We start from the raw sequence: 13,976 nt of genomic DNA on the forward strand, positions 1-13,976 counted from the left end.
TTTAATAACTGTTTTAAAATTGTAATATTGCGCTAATGCTGTACCAACGATGTATCAATTTTATTAAATTAGAAAGGTACTTGTTTATGCTCGAGGCATTACTCTTCGCAATTGTCTTTCCATGAAATCCCAGATCAATATCTAATCTTTATCAGACGTTCCGCCTGAGCCTAGTAGATTGACAGCTACTTACAGATACACACGCACACACACACACACACAAGTTTGTATTTCTACCCATATTAGGACTTTGCATTGACTTTAATTCATTTCAATATCTACATTTATGCCTAACCCAGACATTTTCCCAGTATTAACCCCCCAACCTTAACTAAAACCTAATTCCCAGCTTACCTCTAAACGTGACACCTAAACCTAAACAAGGGAGACCACAATGTAAGGACCTGGTTTTGGTCCCCATAAGGCACAAAGGTTCTTAAAACGGTTGGCAAATATGCAAACATTTATGTGCAGTGTTGCTCAGGAATAGCTACAAATGGACTGTTTCAGACTCTTCAACATTTTAATCGGATTCTTGAAGGGCAAAGCTGAGAATGCTACAGAATTCATCACAGCCTTGTAACATGATGGGTCCTGTCTCCTGTCATACTGCCGTTTCAGAACCATGCACTCACTCACAAACAACAACATGCTTCACACTGGTGCACTGGTTATTAAAAAGGTACAACGAATGTCAACAGGCTCTCAGCGGAGAGTGAACCTGTGTGTGACAGTCCTCGAGGGGCCTTGGCATTTCACAACTACCTCGATAGCTGTCTGCTATGACAAGGACATGTCATCCTTAAGAGCACAAAAGCTATTTTCCCCCTCTTCCTCCCCAGCCCACATTTCGCTTAGATAGTCTGATATATTGTTATCAAATTTTTGAGTGACAGGGATTTCAGCTTTTTCTCGTTGTTTTTTTTTTTGCTGAAATTTGAATATCTTTGCTTTCACTCGTAGTCTGAAGCATGCAATTTATTCTTTAGTAAGGTGGGGGAATTCTGGGTAAGCACCTTCCTTCTCTGACTTGTTATCTCATATCAAAGGGTGATTTCTTTTTTTCCAGTTTTTTCCCCCTTCTTTTTCACCTTCTTCATCACACTTTTTTGCATCCTAGTATATTCATCTTTTTCCCTGCCTTTCTGAAAAAGCCCTTGTCTTTCTCTATTTCAACACATGCACACACCCAGGAAGGCTTTCTTTTGTGTTGCTCCTGTACACATTCTCGTACCTCCCGCTTAATCTGAGGCTGAATCTTTCTCTCTGCGCCGCCACTCGCCCGCAGGCAAAGCCATCCCAGGTTCCTCTGCCTTTTTTGCCAATCAGATTGTAGCACTACCTCAGAGCCATTCTTCAAATTCGGCCTCTAATTGGGTTTCTTCAGCGATTAACTCAATAACAGCCAGCATATTAGAGCTTAATGTCTCTTAATGAGTCCATTTGTTGGCCAGTAGCTAATTAGGTCCGTGCTGTTTATAGATGTCCTAAGCTATTTGATGGGCATTAGTGGAACACAATGTCAATCAGGAATGCATTCAAGCACATTTCTGCTTTTAGTCCTTTTTCACCAGCCCCCACAAAAAAAATTATAAAATAAAAAGATTATTCTGTTCTGGTTACTGGATCAGGCTGTGTAATTTGGGAGACAGCTCAGCATTAACATTGATGATAACTCCAGGGGAGCAGAATAAAATCCATTCAACGCTGACTGACAAATCTTCTTCCTCCTCAACAAGCATTCAGTTAGACTAGTGGATGATTCTATCCGGGATTTGTGTTAAGGAGACTTGTGTCTGCCTTTGTTAACTCTGGTAATCACTGAAAAATTAATGTCTGCCAACTGCAAACTGTAGACAAGAGTGGTTACTCTGTGTGCTTGCACTCACTCATCTCCCATCAGCACTCACTGTAACATAATAAGAACACGATAATACATAAGGCCCTGCAGGCAGCAATGGGGGGAGTGGAGGACAATGGGGCCATTGCAGAAGCTATCAAACTGGGATCTTTGACAAAGTTTTGACAGATTAGGCTGACGTGCCAAGACCCTTCCTTCAGAGTGTGAGCCTGCACAAGACTTTGGCTTGATAGCGCAGCCTGCGAAGGAATATAAAGTGAGCTAAAGGAGTTAGATATTGGGACTCATCCCAATCACATGCCTCCAGGTTAGCATGCTGTCAAAAGGAGCAGGGTTTGTTTGAAGCAAGGTTGTGTGTCTGCACACAGCTGCAGTTGTACGATAAAGAGGAGAGGGGCCTGATAGGTGAATCCTCTCGTTTTTCTGTTCCTCCCCCTGACTTTCTGCGATCGGGTTCAACCTAAATTACATTTAAACATAAATGTAAAGCTTTGGAATGCTTCCTTTCCCTACCTTCTATCTTGTATACACAGTGCCTTGTTAAAGTGTTCATGGTTCTAGGAGATTTCCACATTTTGTCACTCTACACCCCAAACTTTATTTTACTGTTCTGGGATTTTAAATGGGGTTATGCTGGCTATCTCCATTGAGGACAGGGTATTCTTCACGTCTGTGTACGCTCTTCTTCTCAACTCTGACCCATAGCTCCTCAATATTCCAAAACAACAAGCTATCTCCACATCATGTGTTACTCCTTACACCCTGTTCCACAATGGAGATATTATATTCAGGGTTGTGAGTATCGCACCTTGTTCAGCATGTTTGCTGTGTTCCCTACATGATTTGTTGTCAAATGCAAAAAGGACGTCTTGTGCTTTTTTTTCTTTTCTTTTTTTTTTTTAATAAATGACTTTCTTCTCGCCACTCTTCCATGAAGATCAAATTTGAGGAGTGAATTAAGGAATAAATTACCATGGGCCTCTTGCCTGCTTCTCTGATTTATACACACTGGCCTGTCAGTTTACATACACATCCATGTCTTTGGAAGTCTTGCAGTTATGCCATAGTCTTTGGTGCAAAGATGTAACCATGGTTTCAATCTACCTCTGACCTGTCAGTCATGTTTCTCTGTTTTAGTTATATTAAGTAATGGTGTCTAACATATCTTGCATTGGATTGCATTTAGGCGTATCTGAGAATAAGTGTATACAGCAGTTTTCATAGTTTTACTTACAAAAAAATGTACAAAACATTTGATTAAAAACGAGGATTAGTATATAGTTTTTATCCTCTGCTTCACATTATGATTTTATACCTAGCATTTGTCTATCATATAAAATCCAACTAAAATATGTGGTTGTTTATGGTTAAGACAATAAAAAATGTGAAGGTTCCATGGTTATAAAGACTTTTAAAACTCATATTCATTTCTTACACATGTGCTGGTGTTTGCTTGCACTCACTCATCTTTTTACAGCCTTAAGGGAACATATATGTTTTTATCTTTTTTTATCTTTTTTTTATCTATTTCTCTTTCTCACTGTTTATTCAATGTCACGTGCTGTTTTTATTTTAATTATGTAAAGCACTTTGAAATGCCTTGCTGCTGAAATGTGCTACACAAATAAAATTTGATTGATTGATATAATGCACTGCATGAGTTCTTTATTGACAACTACCCCCTATGTGTGTAGAAGAAAGACAAGCAAGTTCAGGTCAGCTTGGACTTTTATCATCCCTGATACATTTACTGTAAATCAGAAGTTAGAAAACATAAATCCACAACATAAAACATAACATATGAAAAGTGAAATGACAATTTCACCTGTAAGAGTATTAATTTAAATTAGACACAAGTATTATATTCCTCTTAAAAGAAGAGAACTTTGCATTGAGTATCTTGTCCAAGTGACACATGGCAGGAAAGGAAGCTGGTATTGAACAAATAATTGATGATTCTGACATAAAGGTTTCAGAGTTATTGACCAGTGAGGCTATCAATGCTGACCCCTGTCCACCTCCAAGAGAACACGTGTATCAAAACTGGACCATAGAGGAAGGGGGGAAAAAAAGCTTCTTTCACACAGACAGCTGGATGCACACAACTTGTCTGGAAAACACATGGTACCAGGAACAAGTCAAGGCAGCAGAGGCAGTATGTTGGAAAGGTCCCCACATCCATTTTTATGTTTTTTATTTTTTTTATTGTGGCACACATCCCACCTTTCAAAGCATTGTTACAGAACATATAGCCACAACCTTTCATGAAATGATCAAAAATGCCTAAAAATATTGTAATGTGTAGAACAAGCTCTAGAACTCAACCCAATCGAGCATCTTTGGGTTGTACTTCACAAAGTGCTAACATTTTAGTGCATTGACAGGTCAGGGCTGTTTTCCCATGTAGGGAGAGCGACACAATATTAGGCGGGTGGCTATAATGATGGGTTTAAATGCTTTAATGGAAGCCAGATTTCAGAAAAGTGAAAGATTGTGAGCGTTTTATGTTTCCCCCCCTAAGCAGTCTGCAGGTTAAAGTTTATTAATGAGTTTATTCATTCAGCCATTCATTCATTTTGCGGGGGTTAGCAGTCCTCAGTCCTCAGTTTGAGATCCGCTGACCCGGACAAGTCGACCTATGCTCTCCAGTACTTTGCCTCCGGCTCCGCCTCCCTCTCAGCACCGACCGACGGCAGAGCCAGCCTGCCCGCCACCCCGAAGCCCCTTCAGCTCCGTCTTGTGAGCTTCTCTCCTCCCAGTCTCCACAAACCGGGCTCGGTGCCACTCTGCTAACGCGATCCGACTCCTACCGAACTAAACGCGCTCATCGTTCCGTCGGAAGCTACAAAAGTCCAACTTTAGAGGAGTTTCAGCATCGGAGAAGTTTGTGTGTTTTATTTATTTATTTTTTCTTTTTTTTTGTCCCCGGAGTCTGGCCCCGTCGCGGGGCAGGACAACAAAACCAGGCCAACGACGGGTGAGAAAAGAGCGACCATACGATGTGGATCTGGTACCTTCTGCTTGGTTCGGGGTCAGGCTCGAGAACTGCTGGTAAGTTTTGTTTAAGCGCTCAGAGGAGCTGAGGTCGTTGTCACGGCGCAGACACGCATCAGTGCGGGTGGGAAGAGGACAAATCTGCTCCAGGGAGCTGCTGCTTTTGTCTTCTGACAAGTTGGCTTGAACTTAAAAGATAGCGTTTCTTCAAACTGAAACCCATCAAAAAGATGGTAAAACAAGTGAAGTGACGTCTTATTATGTCTGGCAACATATTGAGAGTCTCCACAGCTTGCCTGCATCATAGTTATATGTGTTAGTCTCCAATTTCCTTTTGCTCTGTTTACAAACATTAGCTTGTTGTTGACGAGACTACCTATAGGCTATAGGTCTTGTAGCAAGTACAAATTCATGGCAGTGTCACCATAATAACCACAGGCATTTTAAAATGAATTAATTTGATGTCTTTAATTTTGCTTCTCATTTATACTTTGAATTCTATATTTTAAAGTTAGACGTTTTGTAAAGTTGGAATTTCAAGTGCAAAAAGCTATTTGTAATTCTCAGCCATATTTTGTGTTGATTTTTATGTTTTGTGTTTACATATTCTTTTTTTTTTTTTTTTTTTTTTTTGTGGTGTAAAGCCACAATAAATTTACCGCAAAACCAATACTAACCTGAAACTAAAACGTAACCATTATCAAAACTGCTGTTTATCGAAGACATTAATACTTTCAGTAGTGAAACTGCTTCTAAAACACACAATGTGTAAACTGAAAATGTTAAAACTTAAACACAGCATTTATTGATTATCACACCGAACCGGATGCATAGAAATAGTTCAAACAGCAAGAGTAACAATATCACCCGTACTAAGAGTTTCTGAGACTCAGCAGAATATCATCATTTTGAGTTCACCGTTTTTCTCACAGGACAAATTCTTATTCAATAAGAGAAATTAAACAAATGCCAGTACTTAGGCAGTGCTAAAAAAAACCCTTTAAAGACCGTGGTGCTATAGCAGAGAAATACTTTACTATTTTTCATTGATTATAGTGGTTAGCCTGATGACTGAAGTTCTATATGCAGCAATTAGTAAAAATAACTGGTTTTCATCCTTATGCCTGGAAGTTGGAATGAAGCCACTTCTAAATCCAAGTTCTGAGTGCAGATGTAAATGAAACACAGCATAAGGCACAAACACTTGTTACTGGTTCACTGTTGTCCATGTACATGAAGTTCTAGAAACATTCTCTATGCACTTCTCTTTTATGAAGTTTCCAACAAAGTGAAGATCAATGTGCTTGCGCAATTGGTCTTTTTACATGTCACAATCTATTAGTTCTACTCCACGGTTTGTTTGTATTAATGCTGCAAACAATTCAGCCCAAATTGTTTCTGGGTGCCACTAAAGACAGCTCAAGATCTCCCACAGTGTGAGAACCACGTCACTAGGTCATCTGTTTATATGAATGGATGCAAAGAGTTTATACATTTAGGATATACAGTGCAGGACATATTTTCCACTCTAGGAAATAACAGTTTTTAACAAAATGGACACAGTCCTGCTGTTGATGGAACAGTACAGCTGCCTTTTACAATCAGGACAGGACTTTGGTCTTATTCTACTGCATTTCACAAAGCCAGAGGAATATTTGGAGTTCTGGTTCGTATCTAATTCTTTCCTCTCTTCAACTCACCGTAGAGGTTTCGCATTGGTTTTTAGATCTTGGTCCTGGAAGAAGGCTGATTTTGTATCTGGTGAGCTTTTTTTGCCATGTGCTTTGGATCACTATCCTTCAGAAAGATTCAATATAAACCCATTGTTGTAGTCTATTGTTTTTAACAGTTAAAATGTTCTTGAATGTTTATAAGTTTGTGATGTCAAACAAAGTTCACATGGCTATGAAGAAGAAACAGGCCCACGCATCACAAATCCCCCCTTTACTTAACAGCAGGCATGAGGGGCTAACCCACATTATATTCATTCTTTAACACAGAGTCATCTTGAAATGTTTATTGTCAAAAATCACAATCTTTATTTTGTCTCACCACAAATTAGATTGCATGTATAGCTTCCATATCACGAAAAGAGGATCCTTTTAGAAGTATGGTTTAGATTTCACCTTACAATTTACAGCAGCGGTTCAGGTGATAGAGCAGGTGGCTGCAGCCTCAAAAGTGCATTTTATCTTGGAATTATGGTTAATGTGGAAAAATAAAAAGCACAGTTGTTCCATTCAAAATTATTTGTGTTGTGTTGTTTAAAAAAACACAAGGAAACAATTCAAATGTTTGTATATTTTTCCTTTTGAAAGGATTAAGCCCAGCGCTTGCTTTATTGCAGTGCGAGAGCGGTTGAAGGAGAATAATGGGCACTCATGATGCTGAATTGTTCCCATGCCTTTCATTCATTACTAAAAAGCTTCGAACTACATTTTTGAAACACTTGGTTGCACCTCAGTTATTGGATGTCAGGCTGAACCCCTCATTTGCATAATGTCACAATCTGTTCTACTTAGAGGAAACCTCAATAAATAAATAAATAAAAATTTCCAGATCTTAAAAAAAAAAAAAGGAACAGAGGAGGAACAAAACGTGTAGAAGTGACACTGGACTGTAAGTTGCATGCATTTAGAAAGTGTCAGACATGAGTCTACATACAAAGTCATTTATATTCATCTCCTTGGCAAATAGGGTGTGGAGACATACTAACTGTACTGTTCACTAACCTCAACATGTATTCTTGCAGTTTTGAACCATTCAATTCCATTTGCCAAATGCAAATAAAATCACATGTGAATAAGTTTGTTCACATGAAGAGTCATTAATAAACATGCCACACTGCAGTCCTCCAACTTATCTTCTTCTTTGTAGTTTGCGCCGTTTGAAACATCTGGTTGTTCGTTATGTGACTCATGTGATGCTAGAATAGCGATTTCATTGCAGTTTTACTAAATAAACCAATTCTGATAAAGCCAAAGAAACCACCTCACTTTTTAGCAAAAAAACTACAGTTTTTTTTTTTTTTTTTTTTCTGAATTGGAGTGTTTTCATTAAGCAAATTTCTTTTCAGAATGCCAAATTGAGAAATTACATGGTCAATGGAAACTCAGTTAGTGACTCATGTGCATCAGCATGAGAAAAAGCTATTTGTAGTCTGGAAAATGGAGATTGCTGCATGAGAAGTTTAACGGCTCATGCTTAAGATCAAATTTTGACAGATTGGGAAAATGTAATAAAAATGTTAATAATTTAACTTAGTTTAGTATTGATGTAACTCCATATTAGTGCACATGCCATATTAGGCATAAATAAACAAAAAGACGGAGAGAGTTTTAGCCTCTCTTGCCAGTGTATCCTGACCCACTGGGTCCTCATGTCCTTTGCCAAATGAGCTGCATATGAACCTTAACTGACAGTTAAGCTAATAGGTTCTGATGAAGGTCATATTGATGTTACTGCCTTATAGCTCTGGAGCAGTGTCCTTGTTCTGTTAATAACACACTGACCACTTAATACATTTTTAATTTTCAAATCAAAATTTACAATAATAAAAGGTGATCATTACAGTTCCTATGTTAAACTTCAATCATTTGAAACACATTTTTTTTCTTTAAAATGTCTCCTTCATGTCCCGTTGGGTTAAATACACTCTTGATTGCTTTTTGTGTCAAAACCTGGACTTGTATTTTCAGTGTTGGCACCAGCATTTTCCATAAGGACTCACTAAAATTAGAATTTTCTTCTTAATGGGATTATGGTAGCATTGTCCTTCAATGCTGCGTGCTTTAGTAATGTTGAACAGTAGTTGTGGTAGTAAATCAATGGTAAGGTAAGGACATAAGCCACATATTGTGTTTGATCGCATGTGTTGCTCTGTCATTCAGGTCAATTTGGAAGTTAGAAATCTGCACAGCTGTTAACAGCCAACAGTATTATCTTGTGGCGCTTTTCATTATAGTCATGCACCAATAACACCAGGTCTGCGTCTAATACATTTTTGCCACCCAGTGTGTGCTAGTTGAACATTTGGGTCATAAATTAAAAGAAAGTGACTGCTGTAAATAATAGGCGGCATTCATTAGGATGTTAAACACCATTGTGGCATTTGCACAGATGGCAAACAGAACATTATTTTGGCTGTATTTATTTTTCCATCTTGACAATGACTTTTAAATTTTGTAGTTACGCAGCATATGGAGTGTGTGCTTAGTTTACGGCATTGCCGTGTATGAACGTGTCCTACATTTTAGAAACTTTGCACACATAAGCCAGGTGATTTGAATACTTTCACATTGTCCCCGGCACGGGGTATTGGGGTCATTCAGTGGACTGGATAAAATAATTACATTCTCGCTCTGCTCATTGTTCTTTGTATTTCTGCACAGTGGCTTTGCTGAAACAAGCCACCTGACTCAATCAGTGTTGTGTGTTTGTGCTTATGTTTGCATGTCGTTGGAGCAGAAAGGAGAGGTGAAGGCATGTTTTCACAGTGTCCGCCGTGGTTTTTTGGGGGGGATTTTCCAGCTATGGTTAAATGGCTCTGAGATGGCCTGAGATTGAACGTGGTTCTGGTTCCCATAGTCGTTAAACAAAGCCTCATGACTGGAGTCACGTTTCAGAGCCCAGTGACAGAGCAGCTTTGACAGCTATTAATGTGATTCTTACCTCATCATTTCAAAGTCTAACAATACCCCTCTATTTGTTTAATGGGTTTCACCAATACAGTGTTGGTGTGCTGTTGGACTTTATAGAGTTGGCTGTATAAGATTATATCGTATGTGTTCTGACCAGTCTCTGTGCTTGTCTGATCAATAAATCATGGTGTGAAATATTTTATGAACTCCAGTGTAAATGGATCGAAGTAGACAGCAGAAACAAGGGGGTGAAATGAAGTGGGGAAAGGTTTTGAGTATAGCTCAGTATTGATTGGTTTTGAACTGATCTTTTTTAATATACTATAAGGTAATGGATAGGTTTTCTCAGTTCTTTATTGTTTCGTTATTCTGCTGTTTATTGTCTGGTACTGGTGTGTTATGTCTTTTGAGCCTTCATCACACTTCCACTGACTTGTCTAAAGCACATTCATCCTAAAACTTTTTAACGTTTTGTGGACCAAAGAATATGCAATGTCAGTTTACATACTTGCATGCACAATTGTTGATTTTCTTTTGTTGTTGTTATATAAATAAAAGAATTATAACAACCCAGGAGCGTACTCCATGCTGACAAGATGTGGTAACTTTTGTTGCAGTCAAGCATATTCCTTGACTGCAAGGAATATGTTTTTAATGTACAAGCTGTCACAGGGTTAGGCATTATTTATTTTTCAGTATTGTCAGGTAGACGTACAGTAATACAGTTAACCCATGAGAAGCAGTGATACAAAGTATCAGGTTGTTGTGAATAAGACAATATTTGGACAACATAATTCATCAAACTAGATGACCTATTTTTTGTTTTCACAAGTTAGCAAAAGATTAACAAATCACTAAATTTGTTTTAAAGAATGACTTAGTGCAGAAAGAATAATTCATTCAAGGTTTGACCTTTAAATTGCACTTTTCATACATGCAGTCTCAAAGTAAGGCAGGTCTTATGCTTAACAAAACTTTGAAAAAAAAATATGTCAGTTATAGAATCCAATTTAATTAGTTTCACTATTTGAATGCAGGACGATTGAATGCATTCTATATTCATTTAAAAACAATGAAAATACATTTCCTTTACGACTCTAGGCTATGTATTTTACACCAACTTCATCACCACTTTGTTACATTTATGAAAATGGCAGCAGCTCCTTCAAGGCTGTTGTCAGTGAGTCCAGTCGGCAGGTTTTACTTGTCAGCTGCAACAACAGAATAAGACAACCTAACTACTACTTTCTTTCTTTCTTCAAATTAAGAGTCTGAAATACGGATACAACAGAGTGTAAAGCTTGACGGACTTACTTTTGTATCCATAATTTTACCAAAATGTATACTAACACACCAGTTAGATAATGCTGCTTGAGACAAACATCATGTGGATGAAATGTAGTAAAACATTTTAATATCACAAGAGACTACTTGTGATATTCTGCCAAGAGGTCTCGAAAAACCCCTACTTGTTACACATCGTTATTTAGGGGAATTTCAGTGTCCATAAATCATTTTTATCCTTATTTTCTTAATTACTAAAGCTGCGATATACAAATGGGTGCAGCAGCCTTCCAAATGTTGCATTTGAAGACGTGAACTAAAGTATACTTTTTGTGCACACATAACTTTGTGACATTCCTCATAGTTCACTGGCAAAGTGCAGTGTCCAGTCAGCGATGTGTCTGCTTATTCTTGCACTGTGTGCCCTGTCACACCCCTCACACAAGTTTTTTTTTCTTGTAAAAACTTGTGTGCAGCTCTATAGTGAGACCACCTGATACAGACTAAGTTTAAATTCATTATAATTTTTGATGCATGCAATTAGAGCTTTATCCCTTTCTTGAATGCAAAAAAAAAGATACTACAAGCCTTCTAGCATCATGAAACACATTCTGCTCATGTCTGTGAAGAAAGCAGACGCCACCAGAGACGTCATACTGTTGCATTTGTTAGAAAAAAATGTTTGTGAGCTGGCTCTCTGAGCTCTTTACATAGGAATTGTTGATTAAATTTTCCCCAAGCCTGCTTCGCTTCCAGATTAATTTTGAAGGCAAGACAATGACAACTTTTTTATATATGTAATTATTATATTATGCCATGCATTCTGTTATTTTTTTATTTATTTTTTTTTACTTTTTTGACCAAGCAACAACAGCTAGATTGAACAAGAAAAGAAAACAAATACCTAGTTGGGTATAGAGGATGTCTTAGAGCTTAATGCATTAAAAGAACAACCTTTCTCCCTAAAGTGATATTAAAAAAAAAAACTAGAGCACAAATCAGTAGCAGAATCTACAACAGAAGTACAGTTGCAGTATGTCACTGCCCTATTGCACTTTTGTTTGAAACTGCAAATTACATTAACCTTGATGTTGTGATTTTTTTCTTATTTGATAAAAAAAAAAAAGAAGGCTGCCAACTCTTTCAGCAAGGCCTGAACAGCTTCTGCTTCACTCCGCTGGATGACCTTCCTAACTTTATATATTCATCTAAGGTGACCCATCGGGAACGAAAGGGATCTGCTGTATGACTCCCCTGTGTTGCTTTGCCTGCTGTCAGAAAGGGAATGGAGGCTGGAATGGTGACAGCTGGCTCCCCTTCTGTCCCTCGTGATTAGCAGTCATTTGCTGTCCTGTGTCTCACAGCCAGCATGTCAGCCAGTGTGGACACTGGCAGGCTATTTTAGTCAGAAATTTCAGCATTCCTCTGTCAAACCAAACAAACACCTACCTTAAAGGTCAACAAAAACCCATAGAGGATTAGAGATAACATCAGGACTGCTGATCCTTTGTTTGTTTGTAGACTAGAGGGAAACTATGTGTGGTATACATCTCTGAATTTTTTTTTCTTGACTTTAACCTTTTCTCCTTATGATTCTGAGATTGCTATCATTAAAGATGCGAGCTACTACTGAACTCTGATTTCTTATCTTAGTAGATTTTTTTCCAATCTCACTTTTTCCTCCAATGGACTATGACATATAAACTAGGAAAAATGTCTTACAGTTTTTCTGATACACTTAGTAATTTTGAATCCAGTATTAAAGTATTGCAAGATTACTCTGACTTACATCAGAAATGTAATGGTCACTTTACTGGGTACGCCTAACTAGTGCTGGATTGGATATCCGTTTGCCTTAAAGGTTGACTCATTTTTTTCATGCCACAGACTGATCAAGACATTTGAAATATTCTTCAGCGGTTTTGGTCCGTACTGCCACATGTCCATCACACAGTTGTTACAAGTTTGTCATCTCCACTATCTATGATGCAGATCTTGTATTTCACCACATCCCAAAGGAACTCTGTGGGACTGAAGACCAGTTAAGACAGAGAACAGTAAACCAGTTGAAAATGACTGGAGCTTTTTTGCCATGGTACTGTTTCCTTTTGGACGTAGCTATCAGAAGAGCGGTAGGAGGCATGAAGGGATATGGACATGGTCATCAACAAACTTAGGCAGGTTGTTGTATTTGATGCTTATTTGATACTGAGGGACCAATAGCATGCCAAAAATGATCCTCTACACCATCACTCCACCACCAGCCTGGACACATGCAATGTTGTTTATGGTAAATTCTGAGCCCATATCTGTCTAATATTATAGAATTAAAATAATAACCAAATACATGCTATAGATGCTATGATATTGCAGCAATATGAATAATTATTGGTTTTATGCTTTATATAAATGAATTTAACTCCACCCATCCAGCCATCCATTTTCTTACACACTTGTCCCATTGGGGTCGTTGCTGATGCCTATCTCCAGCTTAAATGAATTTAGATGATTTTATAACAATTTATTTGGAATATTTATGTAAATACTGTGAAGCCATTTTTTTATTGATGAGTTTATGTGGATTTAGTTGAAAAACAGCCAGAGTTGCCCATTTTTAAGTAGTGCTTGTATCGTAGCCGATTAAGGAAATCTCTAATTATGAACTTAAAATGGATTTATAAAGCATTTATACCATAACTTAAAAAATGTCCCTATAAAATCTAAAACTAGTGACTTTGTCAGTCAGTGGATTTTCCTCCTAAGCCTCAAAAAGAAGTATAGGAAAAAGTCAACACGCTGCATTAATATCATGTTTGCTTTTCTGCTTTAGTATACTTTTGCAGTCTTTATTGTATCCATATATTGGAAGATTACACACATCAACTACAATCCCCGTGGAGGTAATTATGCAGAACTAAATCTTTGTGTGAATAAACCTTTAGCCTCATGCATGGTTGTTTTGTGCTCCTGATATACCTAAGGCACTTTAATCACCATATTGATTGGTCCAAATTCATTCTTTCGCTTAGGTTAGCATAATGAGATGCAAGTTTCTAAAACCAGTCTATCAGTGAACGCTACCTGTGTGGATGCATTCATCGGAAGGATTAGAATAATCCGTATCAATACTGCAGCATTCTTTTTCTGCTTTAATGCACAACCACTAATTCTGATTGTTCATAGGTCTGGGACAGATT

General features: G+C 37.9%; 1 protein-coding gene across 1 annotated transcript in view; it reads left to right on the forward strand.

Annotated features, from left to right (window-relative positions):
- Window positions 1–3,768: 3,768 nt before the first annotated feature.
- Window positions 3,769–13,976, forward strand: part of ldlrad3 (low density lipoprotein receptor class A domain containing 3) — a 100,750-nt gene continuing 90,542 nt past the window's right edge. The window contains exon 1 of the mRNA XM_088006344.1: window positions 3,769–4,912. Within this exon, the coding sequence (XP_087862470.1) occupies window positions 4,861–4,912 (52 nt within the window). The 5' untranslated portion in view covers window positions 3,769–4,860. The remainder of the gene's footprint in view (window positions 4,913–13,976) is intronic.

The sequence above is a fragment of the Poecilia mexicana genome, unplaced genomic scaffold (assembly GCF_051168715.1).
Source record: "Poecilia mexicana isolate PSO_F unplaced genomic scaffold, ASM5116871v1 scaffold_6, whole genome shotgun sequence".
NCBI classification, from domain to species: Eukaryota; Metazoa; Chordata; class Actinopteri; order Cyprinodontiformes; family Poeciliidae; genus Poecilia; species Poecilia mexicana.